The sequence below is a fragment of the Pavona decussata genome, unplaced genomic scaffold, assembly GCF_977016875.1.
Source record: "Pavona decussata unplaced genomic scaffold, jaPavDecu1.1 SCAFFOLD_114, whole genome shotgun sequence".
Taxonomy (NCBI): Eukaryota; Metazoa; Cnidaria; class Anthozoa; order Scleractinia; family Agariciidae; genus Pavona; species Pavona decussata.
The window spans coordinates 1,810,897-1,837,751 of record NW_028145528.1 but is presented as its reverse complement, the minus strand read 5'-3'; the positions used below and the strand labels follow the sequence as shown (position 1 = coordinate 1,837,751).

The following is a 26,855-nucleotide window of genomic DNA, read 5'->3' as shown; positions in this document are numbered from 1 at the left end:
TCTTTTGCCGTAAATAGTTAATAAAAACGTTTCTAAAAGTGGTGAAAAAGGCAATACATCCGAATGGAACAATTTAAAGGAAAAGGGGGTGGTGTGCTTGTCTGTTTGCTTCTAACAATGATAAACATTGGCCTAAAAGATCCTTGCGTGAGACGACTGCGTCGAAAAGGTGTCTCGAGTTATTTTTAGATGGGGATCTCCTGGTTGCCTAACAACCAAAGCGTGGAATGAGAATTTAACTATTTTAATTGGTACTGAATTCGGTTGTTCGTATATTTGGTTACTATGTACTGTAACATTTCAATCAAATCAGTCAAAGCAGTTAGGGTTTCAAAGGTTGCTCCCAACATACAACAACTTAAGCCGGATAAGGTACTTGTTGATGTCAACGTTACGTCTTTTTGGGTTAAAGCCGAAACTGTGGTGCTGCGTCGGTTGGGTAGTGAAAAAGAATGTTTGGTTTTGTAAACAGAGTTTGTTAAGCTGGGTATTGACCACCACAAGGAGATACCAAAGCTGACGTGTTAGTATTAGTCCTTCTTCAGAGCCTATCAAAGAACTGTTGGTTGTGTGTGATTTACATGTTGGTCAGTGTTTTGGGTTGTTGGAGGACAATGGAGTAGTTAGGTAGCTTAGTAGGTAGGTAAGTAGATAACTGGTTGGATAGGTAGGCACGTGGGTAAGATAGGTAGCGAAGTAAGGCGAGTAGGTAGGTAGGTAAGTAGGTACTCAGGCACGGGAAGGTAGGTAGGTAGGTAAGACAATTACCCCGCCCCTGACCAGTGCTTATTTCCACAAAGGAAGTGAGGTGGGAGGGGTGGACCCGGAAGAAAAGGAGGTAGAAAGCTCGGCCGTGAGGTAGGCAGGCGAGGACAGGGACAAAATGACATTTCGGGGATAACGGACGCGGCAAAAATAGGGAGAATTTCCAATGTTTCATATTACTTTCCGACAGAAAAAAAAGGCCAAGAAGAAGGGAGAACCGCCAAGGTAGGGGCGGGAAATGAAAAAGGAAACGGAAAATATGAAGTTCAGATCTATAGCAGTACCATAAATATCGTCTCCTGGCTTTTCTTTTTTGGCCTGTTTGACTCTTTGTTACCGTGGAGCTCGTTGGAACAACAGCATTATCTTTTTTCTCTTTCACTCGCCAACTGATGTTATGTTGGTCTGACGATTAACGCCGCGCTGGACTTTCAGCCAAAGCTCGTTAGTTTTGTATATCAAGACAAAATGTTAAGAGTAGCCCTGTGATGGAATAGCATGGCAACCAGTCCAAGAGGGATTAAGCTCTACCTATTTGGGTGATCTATGGCTCAAGGGATTCAACAACAAATCATGCGTTGTTCCCGACTTATGAAATATAGATAGATTCGTGATGTGTGATTGACCAGACCTTTTCTTTGTCGTCAGTTTATACAGTAAACCATCCAAAAAAATATAACGGAACTGCAGCAACGGCCCGAGTGAATATGTTGTTTTTATCTCTGAGCCTCTTTTCGCTTCTCACTCTATAGACTGGCTGCTTAAAGTCTGTCTAAACTAGCAAAACATTAATTAAGCGGGAACCTCGTTTGTTACAGTTGTATCATTCCAAACATTTGTTTTGGAAGCAGGTGCCTTGATTTAAACCGTTCCTCTTTTTCGAGCAGCAAGATTTGCTTCCGAAACATCTTGTTTGCACGACTAAAACGCGAAAACATTTGTTTCAATGACGGGGGAATGATTAGAAGGGGTAATGTCAAGGAAAGTTTCCTGCTTCTTGGTGAAAAACTGAATTTGCCAAAGTTTAATCTAAGTACCTTACACTGCGCCACACATTGTTAACGACAGTCAAGGTTATGACGGTTTGAGGTGAATTCTTCAAAGGAATTAGAACACGTTGCAAAATAGTTTTTTCTGGTTTTGTCAAAGGAACTAGTGAACAAATGTTGTTCATCATGTCTCGGGGGCCGGAAAAAGGAAAAACTCTGAGTTCCTGAGGGAAGAACTTTTAAACAGATGGCCCGCCGTTTTCAAATTTGAATCATTTCCGTTCACTGCAGGCTACCCGTAAGTTTTACGCTGGAAGCTGGTGGTGGTAAAAATATATGGAACAGACCCAGTCCTTAAGGTCCATTGTTTCTGCGGCGTCACTTCCTAGTAGCCAGACCTTTAGCTGCACTCTTTTGAATTATTCCGGAATGGGAATACTTCAACTAGCCGGAAATCGCGTTCTTTGGGGACCTGTTCCGTTTTAGTATTGCAATGATTTCCGATAAAATTAAACAGAACCTTGGGAGCTGTATAATTGAGCTATTTTGGGAAGCGATATTCTGTGTACTTTCTTATTCCTAAACTGACTTGAATGAAAATACTGAGCTGGAAAAGCCCAAGAAAAAATGTTATGTCATGTTATGCTCTCCGCGCCTATACCGCACAGATGCCCTAGACCAGAAATTCAGACTTCCATTTTGATTTGTGTGTAGGTAGTAACTCCCCCGTCCCTACCACCCACCTCAAGGAAAAAAAATTCCTACAAACTCTGCCCAGCTTTTGCTAGATCTTGCGTGGGCTGGACATATGGACCTACACCGCTCGTCCTAGTAGAAAGCACGCACATTCCAGTCGTTTACTGTCTTTTGCGTGCTTTTCGTCCTCTGAAGCGCTACACCATCTGTGTACAGCTGCTACGCAGAGTTGACGCATTTCCTCGTACGGTTTCTCTGTGGGTGCGCGAAAAAGCTGTTGGCGCCTTGGCTGCGAGTTACGCTACTTACAACACAAGTATCCGAGTTTTCGTTGTTTATTGACATCATGAATTTTAAGTACAAAGCTATACTCCTAAAATGTTCGTACGAATACAGAAAAGTTATCTCATAGAAAGAGCAGTCCAGTATCTTTATTTCGTGCGTTCAGTCAAACTAGAGAAACGACAGTGGCAACAAAATAAGAATAAAAAACCAATCACTGATTATTTTTAAAATACATTTTGCGTTTTTCATGGAAGTGCGTTAGTCCTTTTTTGCCTTCATTAATAGCTGGACTCACAAATAATTAGGCGAATTCAAAATGATGGATGAAAAAATCTTAATCCAGTCCAGCTACATGGTGCTTTGAACAAGGCTCAGCTCACTCTGATAAGCTCTAAACGTATCTGCAACGAAAAATATCTCTGTTAGAGATTTTTTTTTCCCACTAACAATCCTTATTTCCTCGCACCGTTCATCATCAATGAACCATCTTGGCCACTTTGTTGTCCGTGGCACGTGCGACGTGCAGTAAATTCAACTTCCGAAAGCTTCATTCATTTTTCTTTTTTTTTTTATTGTTTTATTGGCGAGGGGCAGGTGTTATTCCAGTTGTCACGACACCTAAAATCGAGAAAGTAGGTTATCCTTGGGAATCGAGTCGTGTATAAACACATCCTCGGAGGCCAAGGGCAGATAGTGGAGTCAGGACGAAGTCAAAACGAACACGTTTACAAGAACCCTCGTTGGTTCTTGTAAACTAACCCGATTTGACTTTCTCCTGACCTCCTGTTCATACCATCCTCCGAGGATGGTATGAACAGTCATCGAGACGAACAACGTCGAGTTGCCTACCAAACAAGATAGTGACTGGTACATTTACCCATAACTCTTGGGGTACAAAAACCCTTAAAACGCGCATAAAAAAAATCACAGGAAAGCTCTAAAAACTTTTCGCAAAAAATATGGCTTTCTATGCGCCTCTTGGCTATGTTAGGTTTTTGGTTTAATTGTTTAATGATTCTTTAACCACAATAAAAGAAACCGCAGTCAAACAAAAAAAATTCTAAAATATGGCGGGATAGTAGCAGGGGAAACTTAATTCCCATTCTACTCTTCTTTCATGAATATAAAACTTATACACTAAAAGAAATATTAGAATATATTGCACATATAATAAGCTGAGACTATTCACAAGAAAGCTTATTAAAGAGGGATATTGCTTCAATTAATGCTGTTTCGAGCGCAAATAACTTAAGAGGGCGACTTTGAAAGAAGGTTCGCAAGGTGTTGTGGTAAAATGTACAATGTACAACGCCATCTTTTTTCTGTACGATGGATTGTTTTTCAACTCTATATGTTTGTTCACATATATATCCTCCACATTTTTGTCTTACGTTTCTTTTAGTTCTTCCTGGGAGACTGAATTTGTTTAAATATCATGAACAAAACAACTTGTCTTCGGTGATCATATCTTTTAAACTCATAACCAGTATATTTGGTGAAGCAGTGATATTGTAAGGTGAAAACGATGTTTGACTCTATCGGGGCTAATTGCTTGATACAAGTTTACGGGGGGGGGGGGGGGTGGGGATTTGTGGGGATGTACATATTAAATTTATTTGAATAAACCTCCAGCATTCATTCACACAATTCACGATCATCCATCTCAGGAAAACATTCATTCTAAAAAGCTCGAGACTGGAAATCCTCAAGCAATCCTTCCCCGGATTTGATTTAAAGAAACCGTTTCACATGAAAGATTTACCTAAGAAACCATTCAAAAGAGTTCTTCGCCGACAACTTTCTTATATTTAAGAAAAAGACAATGACTATACTGAAACGCCAATAAATAAGTAACATACCAAAAATAGGAAAATAGTGTCTTATTTTCTTTGCTTTCTAAACTTGTTATATCTACTTGTTACTCTGACTTTTTTCATTTCTTTGGTTACTTCAGTTTTCGTATAAGAAGAGATTCTGAACAGCATTTCACGACAAAATTCAACGCTAACACGTTCCTAGAATACATAAGAAAAACGGCTTTAAAGCCTTTTAAAAAACTGAAGACGTTTCGACGTGCGTACTTCAGTTTTCGTTTTAACAAATTAACAATAGTTGTTCTATCTAATTGACGTGTGACTGGCCCACATAGTTCCTACCCTTGCGCAAGAACATTGAAAGCCGAATTACTTCAAAGTTTCAAGGTTGAAGTTGTGCAATTCCTTATTTCTTTTGAAAAATTGGACTCCTTAAACAAGGTAGTGACAATATACTGCGTAATATACCTTGATTAAAGAACCAATCAGATACTCCAAAAGCGCAATATCCTGTTTATATCGACCTAATCGCCACCAGATCGTGACTGTGAAAGCGATCTGCAAATTTCCGCATGCTTGCATTTATACGAGCTAACGGAAGAAGTGAGTTCGTCTTCCGTTTGTCACATTGTAACTTCGCGCATGAGTTTTAGTCTATACTAAGTTGTCTGTTCCTAGCCTTGTATTTAAAAAATACACGTTCTTTCTTCTGACAAAGGCAAAAACTCTTATTTAGCTTTAAAATAAAACAACTATGTATATTTCTAAGGTGATAAGCCGCTCACCGCCCTCGATTTGAATTGAGGTGACGTCTTTATAGTTGACTGTCTTCCCAAAATACCCCCACAATTTAGGAAAAAATAGCGAAGGAAGTACGTTAGAACTATCATTCATTAATGACAAGTGGATACCATGAAATTCTAATCTAGAGTGATCCCGTTGTGGGTTATACGATAGGTCTCACGTACCCGACTTTTATTATACGCACGCTCGCAATTTCAAATTTTGAAGCCGCAACAACGCATTTTATGATGGCGAATTATCTGTTACCTGGCGGCGAAAGCTTCTAGAAAAGGAATTGTTTGATTTCCATTATTTTGCGCCTACACGACAGCTATCGCGGTGCTGTGTTTAAAATTTAATAAAAAGCGACCTTTTACAATTACAGCTTTTCTTCATAACCGGAGGGAAAAATTTCTGTTAGATGCACAATCTAAAGCTAAGAAGCGCGAGCAAAAAGAGAAAAGGACTATTTTTGAGAAGTGAAACGCTGTTCTGAAAACAAGATGTCAAAAACTAACAATATTGAGCATGGACGCGTGGCTTTATTAGCTGGGCAAACCGAGATTTCTCTTTATGGTAGCGTCTATCATTTCCGAGCCGTGCTTTGGCAAAATAATTTTCTGTCCTTAATTATTTCGCTCTTTAAATCGCGCAACGCAGTTTAAAACTCTGATGTCTTTTTAAATCCATCTACTTTGGACTGGACGTTGATATCAACAAACACTATATATTGATATTTGTGGGCGAGAGCAACGTTTAGTTAGTGGCTCGGATCAAAAGCTACTTGTGTGCACAAAGAAATGATGATAAAACAAAACATTATTTTGGTGTCACGTAATTGAGTACGAGTCGCATAAAATGCCACGGAGAGCGATTCTGGGCAAGAACTATATTGTGTTCGGGAAAGAAAATTCCACATGGTAAATAAATAGAGAATGAACTTCAATGATCCAAAATAATAGGTATATTGAATGGTGTTTTCCTCGCGTCTCATTCAAGTACTGTCAACAATATGCAAATTTTCCCTGTAGGTCGTCGTGGATATGCAAATTTTCAATATCCAAAACGACATATAACCGAACGACTGAAGAAATAGGGTTACTAAAAAAAGTGCCTTTTTTGAAAGAAAAGATTAGAAGATCGAACTTTAATCCTCATTCGCATAAAGTGTAAGCGGATTTCAACAATGGGATTACATGTGACACTTAGATGTAAAATCATCGGGCAAAAACTAAATCGCAATTGTTTTTAGGCAACTGAACAAAAATTCGACGACGGGATTCCAAGGGAATCTGTTTCTCGAGTCTCCAATAAAAAAAAGATTTCCAGTACATACAAATTTCAACCGCTAACGAGAACCGGAAATAAAGTATTTTCCATTTCCTGTACTTAAGCTACAATTTAAAACACCAAACCGCAAAACCTGGGAATAACCTTTACCTCACTGCAACAAAACTCGATCATGCAAAAACCGAAGCAAAGGTTTTGCGGAAATCTTTGATCACTCTACGGTGTCAAATAGGGCAATTTTTTGACTTTATAGCATGAATTATTTTCCTTTATTCAACATTTTGCACCCCAAACAGAGAAAAAAGTTCACCTCAATAACGTCCAAAAATAACCAATCACAATTCTTCGATGACTTTGTTTGGGTTTGCAATCACGTGTAGGGATCACGTGGGCATAGTTGATTTTTCTAACAAGACATTGATTGGTCGACATATAATTGGATCTGTCAAGACTAATAATTACCATGATGAAAGCAACAATAAGCTGTCAATTATTATTTTTAGTCCCCTCCCCGGAGAGTTGGGCCGGTTAAACTTGGGAATATGGAAGAAAACGAAGCCACGCGAATTAGAGGAAATTTGTAAAGCAAGTTGTTGAGCTGTGTTCGCGGAAATTCCCCCCGCGCTGACAGCGCATGGAAAACCGTTAAAAAAATCAGAAATATTTTAGCTGAGTGCGGCTCGTCAGCTTGGAAAATCGATCGAAGGAAAGTTCGGTGCGTCGCCTTTGTTACCGATTGAGCTGAAGTTTTGAGGATTTTTTGTGTGGTTGGGCTTATTATTCAAAATCGAGTGGACTCAAGACTGAGCGCATTCATAGGAGGTCGTTGCGATTTCTTCTACGCACGGAACACTCAACTCTGGAACACTTTGACGAATGAATCCGCACGCGGGAGATAAGGAATTGAGCGATCTACTAGACTTCAGCGCGGTTAGTATAAGTTGGAAAATTTCTGACACACTTGCATTCGCAACTTCACTTGATGTTGCGATTAGCGAGCGCTGTCGGCCGCACTTTATTAACGATCGTGTTTGCTTTGTTTGTTGGCGATTTTTTTGCTCAGATGTTCTCGCCGCCGGGATCCATGGTCGGCAGTAAATCTAGTGGCTCTCTGACGGAAGCTGGGTTATCGAGTTCCATGCACGCATCCCGAACAGGTGCCTTTGCATTTTGTTTGTCTGTCGTTCGCCATGAATTAAACTTGCTGTATAGAGCTGATAGAACCTGCTACTCACACTAGAGTACCTCAAACCGGTTCTTGGCTCAGTCGCACATGCTTCCATGTTCGCAGGACTTAAAAATATCGACTCTGATGGCTGCGTTTTATTTTTTCTTTTGTAGGTTCTTTGGATGAGGCACCCACGTGGCAGGCCAGCTCCGCGTCTGCTTACGAAGCTCGGGTAAGCTGTGAATACACCAGCTAAATTGGTGATGTTTTATGCGCTCGAAAATTAAAACAAATCTTCAAAACAAAAGTCATGTGAAACTTGGTTTACATGTCAACAGGAACATTTGTTCAAAATTAGGCCACTAATGCCGCACGTGCCCGAACGGAAACTCTATATTTTTGAGCGATAATTTGTTACTTTACAAAGATGCAAAATATTTTACTAACAAGTGGCCCTTATAGCCGTGTATGTTAGCGAAGCAGTGCCCGTTAAAATGCCGTACGTTATTACATCTCGGTATTTTTAACACTTCATTGAGCAAAACCTGAACCACTGAATAAATACAGCCACATATGAAAGATCGCCTTTTAATTTCACTTATTTCTGTATTCGCTTTTTTGTCCTTTTCAGGGATATCACACTGATGGTCACGGTGTCTATAGCACAATCGACGATGTCGAGAGCGACTTTATTTCCAGAAAAGGATCTAGCTTTGCCAATTCTTATCTCGGTTCAAATTCACTGGGAACTTTAGGTAAGGGGATCCGTTAACAAAGGGACAGAATTTTCGGCGAGATTTTAAATGTAAAATAATTCTTTGGCACTTTAATAGTCCAAGAGATAAGGCTCTGCTTGTCTTTGTTTTGTTGTTGTTTTGTCGATGGCATCACAGCCATACCTCGTTGCCTGCTTAAGCTTATATTATATTGTTCGCATGATCAAAGCTCTTCTGATCTAAACACTGGCGCGTGCTTCCTTTCAATCTCATCAAACTTATGCGTAAAATCCGTTGATGGAGGTGAAAGGCGAGGCGGTAGAAAAGGAATCTCAATTTTGCACGGATTCTTTTTTAGAAAATGATCGGTTTGTTTTTCCATGTTTATAATAACTTTCGATGCATGACGAGACCTTTTTTTCTGCGGTGAAAATTATTTTTCGCAAGATAGAGTTTGCCGAACTCAAGCCGTCAATCGGCGGCAAAGTAAGCTCAGAACGTTTTTAGAGATTTAGATTTTCCCCCTTGAATTTACGACAATTTTAATATTTTAACGCGCCATGCTTGGTAAATAAAATAACCATATTTTATTTTGGTTCACTTTAAGTATATTGAACTGCTGAAATAATTTGTTTAGATGGTCATTTGTGCTTTGGTGGACTTTTTCTCGTAAGGTTTGATTCTTCTATTGAACTTAACAGTAAAATGAGCCGTTAAGCTAAATTCTCATTTTAATTTCGTGAAAAAAATATTTTCATCCATTCTTTGTCTCGCGAAGCAGATATGATAATGTGAACGAAAATGCTTACTCTTCATTAAGCCCCACCCTCTCCGATGTATTTTTTTGTTATTATTTTTTTTATCTTACATCGAAACAAACTCCTCGATACATACCTGTAGTATTAAGGCCAATTTATGGCTCTTGGTACTAAATCAGGTGTGTGCAAATGCCTGTATCAAACACGTATTACATGGTTGATTTCATACAATGAATAAATTCTGTTTTTATGTCTACTTCACTTATTCACTTATTCATCGCCTCTTGGCTTGACCGACCATTTTAATTTTAAAGCATCCATTACAACTTCCTTTTCACAATCTTGTTTTCTACTTTCCAGGGAAATTTTAATGATGTTACACCAGGTGGAATCGTGACTTTATTAACTGTGTATATTAATGAAAAAAATGTTATTTTTGAAAGTGGTAATTGTTCACAACTAGCTGTTTTGCAGCTTTTCCCTAACTTCCTTAAGCCTGGCCCAAGTTGAAAAATAAACTAGCTATTTACATTTTGATAAAATCTGCATCATGATCTTTGATAGGTTAAACAGCGAGTGTTTTAGTGTACACACTGCATTGAAGCTGTTCTCTCAAAGGCGACATTAGCTAAACACAGGTTTTCCAGCTTTGATCATTTCATAATTTTATTTGACTTTTTATAATTTACATATTATTCAAAAACACAACTCCAACTGTTATATACATTATTGCTAGTCCAGTTCACTTTCAACTGCATTATAAAATAACAGTATATTAATTAATGGCAAAAGTATTGCAACCTGAAACAGCAATTAAACTTCTGCTTGAAAAGGGTATTTCTTAACAGCAAGTGAAGCGGTAATAAAATGATAAAAGAGGATTGATAAGCAAATTATGGAGTATAAACAGAGTACATGATGATCTAAAGAAAAAGCAATTTAGACCATGTGGGCCCATAGATTGACCAATTTTTTTTTTGTCTCCACCAAAATTCATGCCAAAGTTCAGCCCCACCAAATGTCTATTTTTGTAAACATGTCAAACAACACCCGCCAATCAAAGTTAATCAGACAGCTTGACTTTAAGTCATACTTTTGCACAGTACAGCAACCTCTACTTTTATTCTACCTCAACATTATGAGTATTTACAATTTATTTGGTTGTGAAATTTGGCATTCGATTCCTCGACCTAAGTTAACAACATGTCTCTTCTCTGGTGGAAAAGAAGTGAGTTTTTGTTTTATTGATCACTCACAATTGAGAAAATTATAAACAACTTTAAATGGACATCAGCCTGATTCTAAACTCTTAAAACCTGTGGGCCAATTTTCTTGATCAACGTTTCTGTTAAGTGTGGACCATAAACAAAAAATGTTTGGTGCTCTTTATGGGCAGATTGATTGATGGAAATTTTGTAAATGAGAAAATAAAAACAGTTATCTGCACTGCACTGCACTGCAGTATTTATGGGCGCTTTGCTTATGCCAGAGCAAGAGTTTCCACATTTTTGGTTTTGTACGTCAACACATAACCATGCACATATTTTGAATGTACTGCACTAATCAACAGATTATATCTTTCCTTTAAATCCCTGTATCATTGTATTTCACTAATTGATTGGAGCTTTAGTTTTAACCTAGCTGAAGGAATCACTGACAACCCATTGTGGATAAAATTACCCAAACTCAACAAGTGTTTGTTTTTACACGAGAGGTCACATATGCAACACACACACACATAGCGTTTATGTCCCATTAGGCAAGGCACATTGAGCGAAGGAAAAAAAAACTAACTCATAGTTTCTCATTTGTTTCAATAACATGTTGCATTGTGGAAAGTAGGGTGACCACGTGACCTTTAAGTTTCGTCATGCCTCATGATTCTATGCTATGAGGACTAGTGCAATACTCAGGAAACACTTGTGACTACTTAAATCACACACACAAAAAATAACACAACAATAAAAATAAACTAGCCCACAGTTTTAAGAGTAGTGTAATGCTCTTTACTCACATTCTAGTAGTTTTTTGGGGAGCTCCCATTAATAGCAGAGATATCTGCTCACTGATGGGGGTTACCCTCAATAAATACAGGCATTTCTCTCTGTCTCTCAGTGTGGGCAAGGAAAGTGCGTCAGATTTTCTATTCTGTATCATTAATAAGCAGGTGTTTGCGAGTGCTCCTAAAGAATTTCCCTGGACAGTTGCCTATACAATGCTTTATATACAGTAGAAAAATACTGGTGTGGAGATTTTAAAAGGACAACAGGAACTCACGATGAAGTTTATTTTGCAGGATACAGAGAATCGGGGCTATCAGGAAGCCAGGTGGGTCTAATTTTAACTGAAAAACTGTTTATGTGCACTCAGCTGCATGACAACACTGTATTGGTCACATGTCTAAACTACACTATCTGCTTAAAGTTTTTCTGCTTCATTCAACAGAAGTGGAAAATTTCACATTTTTTTTGGGAGATAGTGTAATTTTTTACAGGAACTTAAAACAGAAGAGTAGATTTATAAATATATACATGTTTAGTGGTTTTGACTTTTATATCAGGAATTTTGGCGTCCAGTAGCAAAGACGTTTGAAGAATGCATGGGGTGTGATTCAACAGATGTTTTTTTAAGTTGTAAAATGTGCAGCTAAGTGCTGTGGCGAGCTTTAGTTTAATTGTCTAGTTTTCAAGGCATTGTCTCATTAAAATTTGGAAATTCTATGTATATAATTACATATCTGGTATATTTGCTTGGCTTAGCACAAGATGAAAAATATGGCTGCTCAAGTTCAAGCACACCAGATTACTAGTACCGCTGTAAGGCAACCATCAAAACATCTGAAGTTTTGATTTGTCGGCTTAAGTTATAAAAACTACTATTGTTGTATTTTGTATAACAATGGGGAACAGTAAAAATGCCATCCGTAAAGGTTTATTTAAGGTGCACGAGTTGTTTTCCTTTGAACTGCCTTTTGATGGCGTGTATCTGGTGCCTTTAATTTCATCGTGACATTATTCGTCTGTAATCCAAATAATCTCTGCTTAGTGCTTTTCTTAGTTTTAGCGGACTGTGTGACCATCTTTTTGTGTCTAATTTGGCCAGTTGCTTTGAGAATATGCCATACTGTTACCCAAGCAAAAGTTGAGCCATGCTTGAGCCACTCTTTGTTAGACAAGAAGAAGCTACAGCTGTGTGACTTGAATCTTTGTTATGGGAAAAGCCTTTTAATAATGCATACACTGTAGCTGAAAAAATGCCCTCCTTGTATTGTGCACCTGTCCAGGTTTCACCTTTTCATTACTCCCTCAAAAAGCTATAAGCGTCATTAATATATACCAGAAAGTTCATTTGGGAAAATAGAATGTAACAGAGGTGGTGAATAGAAAATTTGAGACTTTAGGGGGCAACAAGACTACTGTTCTTTTCTACGAGCCTAACACTTTCTAAACCTTGCAAAAGAGATCAAGGCTCGGAGACAGCTTCACCAAGAAATCAACTCTGGGAGACCTGTGAAATTTGACTGAAATTTTGCATGATTTGCCACTCCTTTTTATGACCATGGTCTCTAGGACTAGGAGAAAGGTCTGGTACTCTCTTTGGTTGTTGATTTTGTTATGAGATATATATGTCTTGTACCTCCATAGCTAGGAGCAGTTAATTGCTGTTCAGTGATTTCATTAGTAGGCAGCTACCAGTTATGAACAAAATCCACTGCCTGGACTCGCACATATATCATAGCCCGCTAGTTGGTGTTGATTTTTAGTTAAAGGCTTCTTGATGCCTACTTTAGCCCTGCCACAAACTTCAAACATTTTTTAATTTCGCGGACATTTAGTTCTGAATCCCTAGAAATATTCAAGTAACTGTGTGTCACTTTTCACACAAAAGCTGTAAGTGGCACTTAGAGCAAAACATTTCACATTCATTGTTATTGTTTTTTGACAGGCTGGCCTCCCTCCACCCCTGCAGAGTTCTCATGATATTTCTTTGTCAAGTCCAGACTGTAAGTTGCCTTAATTGTCATCTTCTGTTGGCTATAATAATAGAAAACACATTATCTCACTGGAACACTTTGAAACCCCACGAGACACTGTTTCTCTACTGTAAATTGTGAAGTTCCCTAAGTGATGAATCCTTTTAAGTAGCATTAAAATTTAGTGGCTCTTTTAATAATTCCTTAAAGCAGCAACCCTCTAAAATGTCACTCCTTAAAAGTAACGATCTCAACCTTAACTTTTTTCTTTGCCAAGATGGTACAAGAGAGTAAATATTATTAGTAGATTGCACTGGGCTGTCATAAAGCTTTGAAGAAGCCACCTTCACTAGGAAAGTAGCAGTCATAAACCAAAAAAGTCTGCCATTCCTGTTGTGTTTTCATCATTTTCAAACTTAACCCTCATCACTGTACATGTAGCTACTGCTGTAGGATAGTAATAGATTGTCTGAAACTTGCAATGTGACTGCATACAGTGTATAAAAGGCAACAACTGACATCTTTGAACTTAGTTATTGGAAAAATTAATCCACTTATGAACACCTTTTGCACAGAGATTGTACAACTGTTTCCACATTTGTTGCATTTTCATTGTGACATGTCAAGTGATACTTGACAATATTTAGCTAGATCCAAAAGTAGTGACAACATCCTGAAATTACAAAGTGAATTTGGTATCCTTTTAGCTAAATGGAATGGAAAAAAACTAAGAGCAGGAAAGAGGAACAAGCTGTAAGGCAAAACTTGCCTTTATCTACAGAATTTTCACAGAAATGACGTTTGGACACAGAAAAAATATTTTGTCCTAATTTTGATCCCATTGTCATTTACATCATTTAAGGTATGTTGCAGTTTCTCAGCTAACACTCTCCTCCACGTGATCATATTTACTCATTTACTAATGTTTTGATGGACTGCTATCAAGTGGCCAGTATGTATCAATAATTATCTGTCACTTGTCCATTCCACACTAGTCTCCAATGATGGCCAGTTGTTAGAGGTTTAAAATATGTAAATTTCACAAATTCGAGATTCAGCTGCAGTGGTCAGTCATGGTTATCTCATTAAAGCGAGTCACATGTTTCAGTTTACAAGTTTTCCATTCTATCCTTAAGAATTTGGAGTATGTTATAACATGTATCACACCAACATTCTGCACTGCCCTGGTTCTTCTGGTTATTTTCCACTCCCCACACTTTCACATCAGAGTAGCACTGCTTACAAGCATCTCATCTAACGGGGGAAGTAATGCATGGACTCAGATAAGCTTTTGACTTGTTTGCTAATGTGTTTTGTTAAAAAGTTTCTTTTACATCTCTTGAGCAGGTTGAATTTAATATCAATAGTACACATACATGTATGTGTGGTCGCTTGAAACGTTTTTGGGTTTAAGAATTTTCAAACCATGAGTTTGATTTCTATTTCCCTTTGTCTCAGATTATGATAATGATCAATGCTACACAAAAGGAAAATAAAAATTAATCTTCCAAGAAAAAATTTAAACCACAGCATATACACATACATGTATCTATACAATGTACGTTTTGTGGTTTAAATTTTTCTTCTGGTTCAAAATTTTTCAAACCACTTTAATTTTTATTTTCCTTTGTGCAGTATTCATTATGATAATCTGTGGCTCACTTTAACATTTTTTGGAGCACAACATGTGCAACTTGCGTACAAACCCGTGTGTAATTCATTTGTGAATGGAAACAAAGTTCAGAGAGAGTTGCTCTGCTCCAATGAGCATTTGTGTGAAAAGGTTTTTGTTATTGTCAAACTATTCAAAGTATTTTTAAAAGGTTATTGATAACAATACTTGAAAATTCATTTGGTGTATTTAATGAAAACTTTTCTATTAAACAATGCACTTGAAACACATGCAACTGCCTACTTATGATTGATGGGAAATTGATTTAGAAAATTGAAATCACAACCTTTCATGATAAATCAACATAAGGAGCGTCAGTTGTGAGAGATCAATGATTTGTTTGTTTGACTTTAATGTGTGTATTAAAAATACTTTTTGACTCATACTGTACAATTTGGGTGTTAATTTCATTTTACTTGTTATTAAAGACAAAATTAATAAAGGTACTTCTCAGGGAATACTGTCTTAGCTCATTATTCAAAGCAAAGGGTGCATTGTTCTGTAACATTTTGTATAATGAAGCACTTAAATTAAAACAGAAACAATTGAATTTGGTTTTCAATCCTGATAATAATTAAATTGTTGTGGTTTTGTGGTATGCGAGGAAGTGGAACAAATATTTCTATTGTACGATTTCAGTGCTCAAGGCATTGGAAAAATTCGGAAGGAAAATTGATTTGTGCCTTGGTCTCATACCTGTAGATCTATGTACAAAGACAAAGAAGATTGTGGTTAAAATGATACATCATTTGAATCAGTTAAGGTTTCAATTCGGCTTATTGTTTTTAATTTAAAACAGTTTAGGTCTTTAAATTCTAAACATAACATTTTCGAGAACATTTTAAGCGGTCAACTTAAAATGCCCTGTTTCATTTTTTTCTTTATGCTTTTGTGCTTATTGGTAAATATGCAATTAACAATAAATGCCCTGACAGTATTTCCTCTGTGTGGTGCATTTTCATCTTAAGTGATTTAGTCTGTCATCCGTATAAATTAGGTTGTTATGCCAAGAGGTTTGTTCAGTTGGTTTAATTTGCCACTGGACCTTTAATTTGTTTCTGTTACTACACTGAACAACTCTGACTATAAATGGCATTTGGCTGATTAAGATAGCCACCCTGCAGAGGAGATCGTTGTCTGCATCAGCAGGTGCTAAAAAGGTCTTCTCCAGTGAGTAAGTACTAATCAATATATGTTTTTGTTCAAATTGCAAAAACAAAATCCCAGTGTGAATGATAGTGCACTTTTGGTTAACACAATATACAAGATTGTAAGGAATGAAGATACGGTTTTGTAGCTAAAATAAGTGCTCAGTTGGCATTTCGAACATGATTTATTTGCCCATTATGCCAGAAGAGAACTGATCATGAGCTCCAAACACATAAAGACCTATACTTTAACTAAAATCAGTAGCTAGTTAGTGAGATACATAAACTGACTTGTAGGTTTGCTATTGAAGACATGCAACAGAAATCTCTTTTTCTTTGAAGTTTGAGTTCTAAACTGGCCAAACACCTAATTAGTAATCAGTGTGAATTTTGCGCAAAACTATTTGAAGCATAATTTATTTTTAAACTTAGCAGTGTTTAACACAGCCACCTGCTGAGAAATGTTGTGGCATTGTGTCGTTATTGTTAATTGTTTGATTTTACAAACAAAATAGTTATGAACCCAATACACTGTTTAATTAAACTTAACAGAAAGTTCAATTATATACAGCTAACAAATACATGCACAAGCCTTTTTGATTTGTTGTTTAAATATTCCTTGTTTATATAAGCAAACCCAAGTTTATCGATAAACTTACTTAATTTGTGTGATCACGAAGTTGGAAAGTCAAATTAAATCTCATTCCCCCCTTTGTTTGGCTTGCTTAAGGTAATAATTTGTTCTGGTCCCATGTTATAAATATGAGTGACAAATAGGAAAAGTATTTTTCTCCATTCTGTTGTGACTCCGCTTGGTTTTCTAGCATTTTAAGAAATAAACCAGGATAATTTCTTAACCTCTATATATAGGTATCCCATTCCACAACAGATTTTTTTATCAAACAACTCTTTGAATAAATAACCTATTTATGGACTTTTAAACATTCATCCTTTATAGCTGTGTGAAAATGTAATGCCCATGGAAAATAAGCGCAAAATGAAATACTCAGGATTTTTTGTTTATTTATAAGTTATTTGTTCTTTGTTTCAAACTTTGTGGTGTTGGTTTGTTATACCTAGCTAGATTGTTATAGCTTTATATGTTTAAGTTTTTCTTCATGTCGATGTTACTAGAGAAACAAAAAAAAGTTGAAAGTAGAGATCTATTTTTTTCTTAATATTCATTGGTGTACTTCAGAAAATCTGAATCAATTAGATCTTGCCTTTTAAATCTAAAACTAGAGTCCTTGGTATCTGGGGCTTTCTAGAAAATAGTATCCATTTCAAATCTAAGGATTTTACTTAACCTTGGATGTTGGTGGTTAATGAATCTTGGGCAAACTTGTTTATTCTAAAATGCCCTCAGTTAGAAAAACATTTTTTGGTTTAATCTTTAGTACTTATTGCGTTTTGTTTGCTTAAAATTTTCCATCATTCAGCCCCTAAGCTCAAATTTGATGAAAAAGGTCAGCATTGACTCTTTAAAGAAAGGAGACAGGAAAGCTCCAGGATATGATAAAACAAAGAGAGAGGAGGGGTGTCTGAGGAGAAAGACCATATGATTGAAGTGTTAATAATAATAATAATAATAATAATAATAATAATAATAATAATAATAATTTAATACCTGAATAATTGAGCACTCCCTGCATGTCTACCAGGCCAATGTACAATGTACCAGTACATAAAAATACTTTGAAATGTCTGAGAAAAATAAACTATCTATAATCATACTCAAATGTAAAAGACTATTAAGTGGAATTTGAAAGTTGTTAAAAAAAGCGGTCTCGTAGTCTCTCTTGAATTGGTTAATAATGACACAGTCATTAACACTGCTTCTTATAGAGGTCCAGCTGCAGTGTGGCACTGCGTGTTAGAGCAATGTGCCCTGACTAACCTAGACAAGTGAGAGAGAAATGGGACTGGGGAGAGAGTTAGTTCTCCACAGTTCCCCCATTTTTTCTCCCCCTTTCTTGCTCCCCATGACATAACTTACCAGTGTGGAGCTATGTGGATCGCAGTTCAAATACGTTGGACCATTGGCCTTCATCAGAACAACACTAGTTTCATGAAGTAATCACCTCCAGTGTACACCATTTTAGCCAGCAAAGTGTCCAGGGTGCCCACTTTTTTGAAAAAAAAATTCAAAGAAATTCCACTTAATCCTTTAAAAATTTTACCAAACACATGCATCTAGGGTACCAAGTCCTCAATTCCTGGTCAAAAGCCGGATTGTATTTCTACAAATTTGTCGGCAACTCTGTTGATTGTTAAGGTGGTTTTCCTTTTGTGTCATTTTCATACAGTCACTTATCACTTAGCAGGGCCCAAATTCAGTACTTAATCACTTGCTATATGTTAATTCTTTGATTCTCTTTCTAGGGAGAGGGAGGAAGTACAAGTCAAGTAAAAATAGCAGCTCCCTCACTGTAAGTAAATATCCAGTTGTACTGTACATGTCAGGGTTTTCATTTATTGTTGGGGTGTTCAGATCAGAGTACAAGTACGAGATTGAATACAAGTATGACTTTCAAATTTCAAATCAGTCACACCCTCAGAACCCTCACTCCTTTCCGTTGTTTACCAGCAGATAAGGACGGATCGGTGTGACAAGCGGTTATCTAAACTACCCAAACTAAATTTGAAAAGACACATTCTTACTCAATCTTGTTCTCGTTGTCAAATCTGAAGGTCCCTAATGGTGAATGGATGGGCACCACTTATAAACTTGTCTTTTTAGACTGGTTTTAAATGTCTCCAAAGGCAGGTACATCTGTAGCGTGTTCAAGGGAAAATGCTACTGCTCCAGTCCCAGCTTCTAATAAAACCCTTGCATGTTAGATACCAGTCTGATATGATTCAAAACAGTACTCACCTCCTTCCAGGAAGCCTGATTTTTAGAGGCTGCATGGTTGCTTAATTGCATGGTCTCACTCCCTGTTCTCCAGCTTTAACTTGATGCCAGGAGGGTTGAGGTCATAAAACTTTGTAAAACTACTGTTGGAAGATTGAAAGAGATTACTGCTGTGTATTAGCTGCATAAAAACACTTGAATCAATTTACTGGTGCCATCAGGTGGCTCTTAACAGACACTCCTCCGTAACAGATATCTAAGTTGTTCCCAGCTGTAACTGATTCAATAATTTTACTCAACTGAACTCTCTAAAGGTTTGTTTTCATTGGCATCGAGGTTGGAGTCGTAATTAAAAGCGTAGAGTATTACAATCTAGTGAAAATTAAACAACAGAGTTGCAAGCACAGAGTTGCAAGCAGAAGCAGAAGAATGAACCAATCACAATGCTTGCATGGTCTCATGCACGCCATGTGTTTTGCTGTCCCAAGCCAGTATTCAGAGGACCTGAAAGCAAGCATTGTGATTGGTTTATTCTTCTGCTTGCAATTCTTACAATCTGGTTTTCGCCAGGTCATAAGCAACAGCTGAATCATAGGGGCAATCACAAGAAAAAGGAAACCTTCTGAATCTTGCGACTCTGATTAAGTCGAGCTCACCACAGCATTGCTATTTGGTTGTCACTAGGTCATAAGCTCAGACTCTGACTCCATCGCTAGTGAAAACCAGCTTAAGAACAGAAAGTTGGTGCTGGTCATGGTGGTTTCTATCACAGGGCACTTTACATTTGTCAGAACTGGAAGGCTTGACCATTCAGTTTGCAAACAGGGTGTACCAATATGAATGACTGGTTATATGTGCAAGTCCTTCATGATCAAGTGCCTGCAATTTTTAGAATGTAAAACTTTAACCCTTTAACCCATAATATCAAAGACAAATTCTCCTATCTTGTCCCCATACTTTTTCTATCAAAGTACTGTGGAGAAGTTATTAAAATATCAAAACAAAATTCGCGTGGGTGATCATATTCTTAATTCTCATGACCTCAGAAGTTGAATAGTCATTGATGTTACAAGGAGAAATTCAATACTGATCACTGTTGCAGCTTAAATGGTTAAAGAATTTACCATTACCTGTATAAAGCAGATAGCCTTGAGGAAATGCGCTAGTGCCCACTCAATACAGGGTGTTTGCTTAATACAGTCTCCTATAAAATAAAAGAATAAGGCAACATCAAGGTTCTTTCAAAGGTATTCAGGGGTAACAGGTGTTACAGACTTAATGACAGCTCTGTAGATTCAGCGACACTTCCCGGGATCCAAAGGATCAGAGATCAAAAGATACCATGCTTTTGCAATTAGGGATCAGAGTTTGGATAAACCTTGAAAACGGTCCACTCCTTCCTTGTCGACACCTCACTATTAAAGCCACCCCATAATTATATGAAGCCGAAGTTCCAGCAAAGCAGAATAATTATTGCTGAAAATAACTGAATGCGCTATATATTATGGCCACCATATTGTGGTCCAGAAGTTGTCCTTTATAATGCGGGGGGTGAAGGGAACTTTGTGATTCATTAATGGCAAGGTTTTTTTTACATAAAGTGTGAATGGCATCGTTTCTTATGAATCTTCATTTTGTAAGAGGCTGTATTACTTTTATTCACCACAAACCACTATTTCATTTTGTCTTAAATTGTTTTTTGAGAGCTGTCATTGGAATTTGGAAGCCAAGAGTGGCCATGCTTGGCCCCATAGCTTTGATCCTTTAGGTGACATTTGTTCAGGTTTGGTACTGTAGAATTCTGAAAGTAATGTTAATTTTTTACCATGCAATTAAATACTGAAATGCCCCCCCCCCCCCCCCCCCCTCTTCCCAACACACACACCAAAAAAGTAGCAGTTCTTTCAAAATGGCCACACACGAACAATAAAATATCTTGTATTTATGGTAATGTTTCAAGCGGAGCACTACTGTGTTTACAAATAACCAGAATGCATGAGACTACAATTAAGTAAATTGTCTAACTGGATAAACATAAATTGTCTAATTGGATCAACATACAATGAAAGTATCTAAGGCATGGGTCGCACTTAGCAAATTTTTGCAAAAATCTTATTACTTTGCAGACAAAACCTGTCAACACAACACTTTTTCTTGTGCAACCCTTACTTTTCCAGTTTGCAGAATTTTTGAAAACGCGCAAAACATCAAAGACGCCATAGTGCTTGAATGGGTGGGACAGGTGGATTTTCCAAAAATTGAGCTCAACAATTGGGATCAAAGTGGTAACTGTCAAGGCTTGAAAGATGAACGGAACATGTGCAATAAAGTTGAAAAAAGCACAGGATTTGATTCACTTCCCACTCTTTCTTTGCCATGGACAGACCTGAACCAGGTTCATTGAAAGCTGATTAACATTAATCCCCAATTATTAAAAATTAACCGAGGTTTTCATCTCACATATTAAAAAAATATGGTTTTAAAAGCTTATTTTAAGTTAGCAGTATAGAAAAGTCTAAGTCAAAACTGAGAAACAAAAATCTTTTCGAAGAGTCTTCAATTATTAGTCATTAAACTCAAATCAACGTTCACATTAACCCAGGATTAGTTTAATTAGGCTTTGAACAACAGGGCCCTGGATTTTATAACCATTACAATCCCTTGTAATTCCCCGCTTTTTTAGCACTGAATGTGCACTATTTTTATATCCTCTGGTGCAAAGTGGCAACCAAATTTATAGTAATAGAGAGGCACTGAGTGAAGCCCAGGCGAGCACTTCACAGAGTTCGCCTTAGTAATCATCTCCTGAGCTTAAGGAGTCAAAGCGGTTTTACGAGAAATTGTCGACTGATCAAAACGAAACATTGATCAGTTTGTGGGCCATGAAATTTGGACAGTTTTTCTCCCACAAGTGCGACCCCACTCAGTTTGACTAAAAAAATTTTCTTTTCCCTTTGCAGTTTTCAATTTTTGCAGAGTTTTTGTCGGAAAAGTTTAAAACTTTCGACCCATGCATAACACAAAGTAGAACAGTTACAAAAAAAAAATGTCGCATTACTGTCTCCCCTTTTCGATTTACATGATATGTGCTATGAGTACAAATATAAAAGGTGTAATGTGGCATCAAAGTCAAGTGATACAGTAATTTCTGTAGCTGTCATGCAAATACGAGCACTTCTTTGATGTACCAGCTAAGTAGGAATATTTTGGGCCTTGTTAGTTTGCTTTGTCAATTACTTAGGCATTGTTTTGCCAACACATAACCTGAATGGCTTTGCATGTTATGTGTCCTATATTTTGTTGAAAAATTATGTTTCAAACGTTTCTGAAAGTAATAGCTACCTGAAAGTTGCGGCCTTTTAGCCTCGCCAAATCCGAAAGTAATGGGGGCTATTTTTGGAACTCTGCAGTATAATTTTCGCCCAAATAAGTCACCATCTTGAATGTAATAATGAGAATCACTAATAAACGGTTTGTCACGATATATGAAAGGATAAACTTTTTTTAAATAAAATATGTTAATTTGGTGGAAATGAAAAATGTGATAGTGTCTAAAACTTTTACTCTAACAAATCACTCTAATGTGGAAAGTAAAAAAAATGTGAAACCGGAAATATTAAGATCAAAATTATATTTCATGCTTATGATGATCTGAAATTACTATTCTTATGTTGAAATCAAATGATAATTATTTGTATTGAAGGTGTGAAGAAAAAAATTATGTCACCTCAGATACAAATTTCCTGAGATTTCATTTGAATGAAAAGTCAGGCATTAATTATCCTTTACTTTTGTCTACAGAAACAGTCTGTCATTTAAATTGTAATGTCTCATTATGTTACACTTACGTCTACTGTTCCAGTGTTCAAATATCACTGAAAAATCAAGGTCTTCTTCAAATAATTATCTCAGTCAACTAAGATGCATGTAAAAAAAATCTCACCTGAATTTAACACACCATTCAAATCTTCTATTGCTTGTCACAAAATGGTCCAAGCTTCTATGAAATGTTTAAACTTCTGAGAGAATTGCTTCCAGGACTGGTCTCCAGTGATAACAACATATCTGTTACATGCATCAAATAACGTACAAAAACAAAATTGCCAAGGGAGGAGAGGCTGAGATTTTTATATTTGAAAAACGTGTAGTGCATTTCTAAAATGGTTACATGTTTACTCAGCAGTTTAAAAGCTGGAATTAAACAGTGGTTATAAAACGCTTATGAAAACTTGCTTTTTGCCTTGATCTTGTGAGGGTATTTATAAGTACATATTGGTGTGCTTGCCAAAGACTTTGCCAGACAGGCAGATCAAAGGAATATAGAGCTTATTGTCATGCCTGATAGCGCTGATGGATTTAAAACATGCAGCTGAGAAAATTCCATCTCTTGCACAAGCTGTATTTTTCTCGATTGCACAATGATTTCCTGATTTGTTCTGGTGGAACTGTATGCTTTTTCAATTCAAACATCAGCTGTGAAGTCTAAATAATAAAACAGCTGTTTAAGTAGGAAGGAAGCAGTGGAAAATTCCTTCCCTGACTGTGGTATCTTCTTCTGGGATAAAATTACAAGTGAACAAGGCCGGTTCTGCCAAAGCTCACTGTCACCTTGTGTCACATGATAGCTTAATTATAACTTGAGTGCCTGTGATTGGTAAAAAACATAACCAAGATCATTGTTTAGATGGAGGTATCACCTTACGGTAATTAGATTATTGTCCTAATGTTGCCTGCATGAGGCACTGTTAGGGAGCGGGTAAAATAAGCCAGACAATACTTGGCCTGTTATTTAGTGCAGTGATTTTTCTAAAAGGTTTTTCCATGTGGAGACATCCGTATCCTCATCAGAGGCCCCTGCTTTCGTACCATGCACGGGGAAAGGTATTGCTGATATCTCTGAGTACATTTGAGGCATTTCTATTGAGTAGTGTTGTTTGAATATTGGGTTTATTTACACGGATGTCACATCACTTTGACTTCAAGATGTGTCCTCAGAGATGAAACAGAAGGTCTTAAATATTACCTGTGTCATTTCTCTCAGCTGAGATTGTGAGCCTAAATCAGTCATAACAGGATGTAGATAAGCCTTGTGCAGATTTCAGAACTTCCAAGAGCTTTTCAAAGTGGTTTCTTGATCCCATATGCTGAGTAACTTGAAACAACTGTTACTCTACTGTGACCCCCTGTGAAAAGACAATTTACATGTGCTCTTCCTCCACAATTATCCTTCACAATATCAGAATAAATATATAAGAGGGTGATTTCAGGGAGTGCTCTGACAAGCTAGCTTTTTGAAGTGACTCCTGTCCTCATTTGTCTCTTGATCTTGGTTTATCTTTCTGTGTGCTTTGGCATCTAAAACGCATCCTTATCATTCTTTTGAGTGCTAAAATCAAATGCTGTTTTCTTCATTTCAGGTCTATTCGCCTGGTGCTGATGACATCATGCCTCATCCCGGGGATACTCTAGCTCAATCTCATTACTCTCCAAAAGGAGGAATCTATGCGGATACGTACTACATGGGTAAGAAGGGATTATATCACTTGCTACTTCCCCAGAACTAGCGGATCTTGTGCTTGCCTTGTGCTCTTGTCCACCATCTTGGATGAAGCTCTTGTTACAATCTCCAATCTACCCTTTGCTTTCTAGTGCTTTTTGAATGTCGTTTTGTCTGTTTCTGGGCTGGCCTACTTGCTTAACGCTCTTTAAAGTGAAATTAAAAACCAAAAGGTTAAATAAGAGTTGGTTTGATCTAGTTACCTGAAATCTTCCCTCACTGCATCCTTCGAGTTGTCTTTCTGCTTGATAACGAACCAGTGTATTTGTTTAGTGAACAGCAGAGTTGATTGAACTGCTCCATCCAGTCTCGAGGGCAGCAATTTACTGTGAATTATCTCACTCAGCTGTCAAAGAAATTTAGCAGTGCAAGATGACTGTAACCATAAACAAATGGGCAAAAGAACCAGGCACAGTTAACACTATAGTCATCCAGTTGTTGAAGACAAGTCACTGTCATGACACATGTGTTAAATGTGATGTTGTTCAACTCCTTCCTTGTGTCTGGCCACTAATGATTATATTGAAGACCTGCAGTGGCTTAAATACACACATGATTACTTTTTCATTGCAGGCCATTTCAGTTAGTGTAGTTCAGTGAAGGCTGTTATATGCATTTGTGTTCTTTAAACACTTGATTTGTGGTTTCCAGCTGAAGTAACATTATTCTGTCATCAACCAAATGTGTGTTTTAAATCAAGAGTTTTCCATGTGACACTCTCTTTTGTCAATTCGGTTTTTTACTGAGATTTCTGCTTTCATTTTAGCGTCATAATACTTCATTCCCTGCAACTTAAGTTGCCAATTACATGATCTAAAACCCATGTCTGAACAGTTCCCAAAAGAATGAGATTTCTCAAGTGGCCAGATTTGATTTCATTTTCAAATTACAAAGTTTTTTTTTTTCGTTGTAGTTTAGGGAATAGTGATGCAGCTCTCTGCACTGTATGTAGTTAAGATACGTTTCTTTTAGACTTTTCAGTTGTCTATGTTGTTTTTGTGTGCACACCATCTGGCTTATAGATTATCAATTCACCAGATGAGAAAGATAAACCACCATATGCATCTTGACCAAAGCTGATGTTCTATTTTGTTTGATCTGCTTTTAAACTTAAGCCATGTCACTGTCATGCCAAGGGCTTAACTTTTTTGGCCAATTTGCGGTTTCAAATTCGAAGACGTTAGCTTTCAGCTACTCTCCAATTCAAGTGAAAATAAAGTTTATGTGTGCATGTAGACGTATGTTCAAACAATTGAAGGGCTCAGAGGTAACTGACCTAAATGCATTTCAGATCACTTTATGTTTTCTTAGCTCAGATTCACCGGAATTTTTTGCGTGTGGCCTTGAATTCCTTCAGGAAACATTGTTTCAATGTTTTATCCCATGATTTGCGCTTTGTTTTGTGGTAAAGATGGAAATCTTGTCCATAATTATTTGCAAACAAAGTGTAAACCAGCAGTTTAAGCATTGGAGCAATGCCATTCCTGAAGGAATTCAAGGCCACATGCGAAAATGAAATTCCTGCCCAGTGAATCCGAGCTAAAACAGCAAAAAGTGATCTGAGGTGCGTTCGGGTCAGTTATGCTCCCATGAGCACTTCAATTCACTTTGCTGAAGCTGGTTGCTTTTTTTCAATCCCTTTGATCATGTCTGGAATAATTGTAAGCTGCATATTTGACCCAATTTCCTGTTTTGATGTGAAACCAAAAGATTGTTGCTGATTCCAAAAATTCTTTACACTGTTTTGTCTGCCTGCAACACTTGACATGTGTAAATTCTGGCTTATTTGTCATTGTATACAGCTATTTGTTTACCCAGCAGGCATGGATTTATAGAACTCTGTAAAGTCTCAATATTTCGTTCAAGTCAAATTAGCTGCAAAGGTGGACTATTTTACGTCTGGTGATTATTACACCCCAAATCAGTTCAGTTCAGTTGATTGTTTTGCCATAAATTGTTCAAAAGCAAGAAAGCCTAATTATTTAAACACTAATGACGAGGAAGCCAAAGGGAAACCACCGGGCTTATAAGGAAAGTGCTCCCTCAGTTAACATAGTTACACATGGGACCAAAATCAATGGCAGAGCTACAGTAAATCTTAAAATATATTACATGGTCATATTAATCATAGTTAGGCTTAAAAAGCGAAAATGAAAGTGAAAAGCAGAGGTAAATCAGTATCGTCTTGTACATCTTCCTCGTGGCTCTGTTACCAGACAAGAGAATTTGTTTAAAGTGAAGACATGTTTTCTTTGGTGATCATTTCTGATACCGTTATGATCTGAATGTTTGATTTATCAAGCAGTGATATTGTAAGGAGAAATCAGATGCCCATCACTGTAGAGCGTTTTCATTTACTTGACTACCGGCCATATTTGTTTACTGAG

General features: G+C 37.2%; 1 protein-coding gene and 1 long non-coding RNA gene across 13 annotated transcripts in view; one reads left to right on the top strand and one right to left on the bottom strand.

Annotated features, from left to right (window-relative positions):
* The window catches only part of LOC146470121 (transcription factor 12-like), a 42,651-nt gene that overhangs the window by 1,078 nt on the left and 14,718 nt on the right, over positions 1 to 26,855 (top strand). For 2 of the 8 annotated variants that reach the window (XM_085122194.1, XM_085122189.1), the window contains exons 1-8: positions 6,768 to 7,552; positions 7,686 to 7,779; positions 7,964 to 8,022; positions 8,422 to 8,545; positions 11,561 to 11,592; positions 13,210 to 13,267; positions 18,440 to 18,486; positions 24,329 to 24,434. In XM_085122194.1, the coding sequence (XP_084978320.1) occupies positions 7,499 to 7,552; positions 7,686 to 7,779; positions 7,964 to 8,022; positions 8,422 to 8,545; positions 11,561 to 11,592; positions 13,210 to 13,267; positions 18,440 to 18,486; positions 24,329 to 24,434 (574 nt within the window). In that variant the 5' untranslated portion in view covers positions 6,768 to 7,498. Of the gene's footprint in view, positions 1 to 4,759; positions 6,702 to 6,767; positions 7,553 to 7,685; positions 7,780 to 7,963; positions 8,023 to 8,421; positions 8,546 to 11,560; positions 11,593 to 13,209; positions 13,268 to 18,439; positions 18,487 to 23,577; positions 23,793 to 24,328; positions 24,435 to 26,855 lie in introns of those variants that run through there. The other 6 variants (XM_085122195.1, XM_085122190.1, XM_085122191.1 and 3 more) reach the window with 5 other exon arrangements.
* LOC146470122 (uncharacterized) lies at positions 2,770 to 26,618 on the bottom strand. 5 transcript variants are annotated; one of them, XR_014867041.1, is made up of 7 exons: positions 24,672 to 26,618; positions 23,935 to 24,094; positions 22,855 to 22,976; positions 20,042 to 20,115; positions 18,933 to 19,054; positions 18,054 to 18,183; positions 2,770 to 3,353 (listed from the first exon to the last, which is right to left on the bottom strand). It is a non-coding gene; the product is annotated as an uncharacterized LOC146470122 (long non-coding RNA). The 5 variants fall into 5 exon arrangements; XR_014867043.1 differs by having other exon boundaries at positions 2,770 to 3,136; positions 20,036 to 20,115; positions 24,672 to 26,614; XR_014867044.1 differs by having other exon boundaries at positions 2,770 to 3,136; positions 18,933 to 19,051; positions 24,672 to 26,614.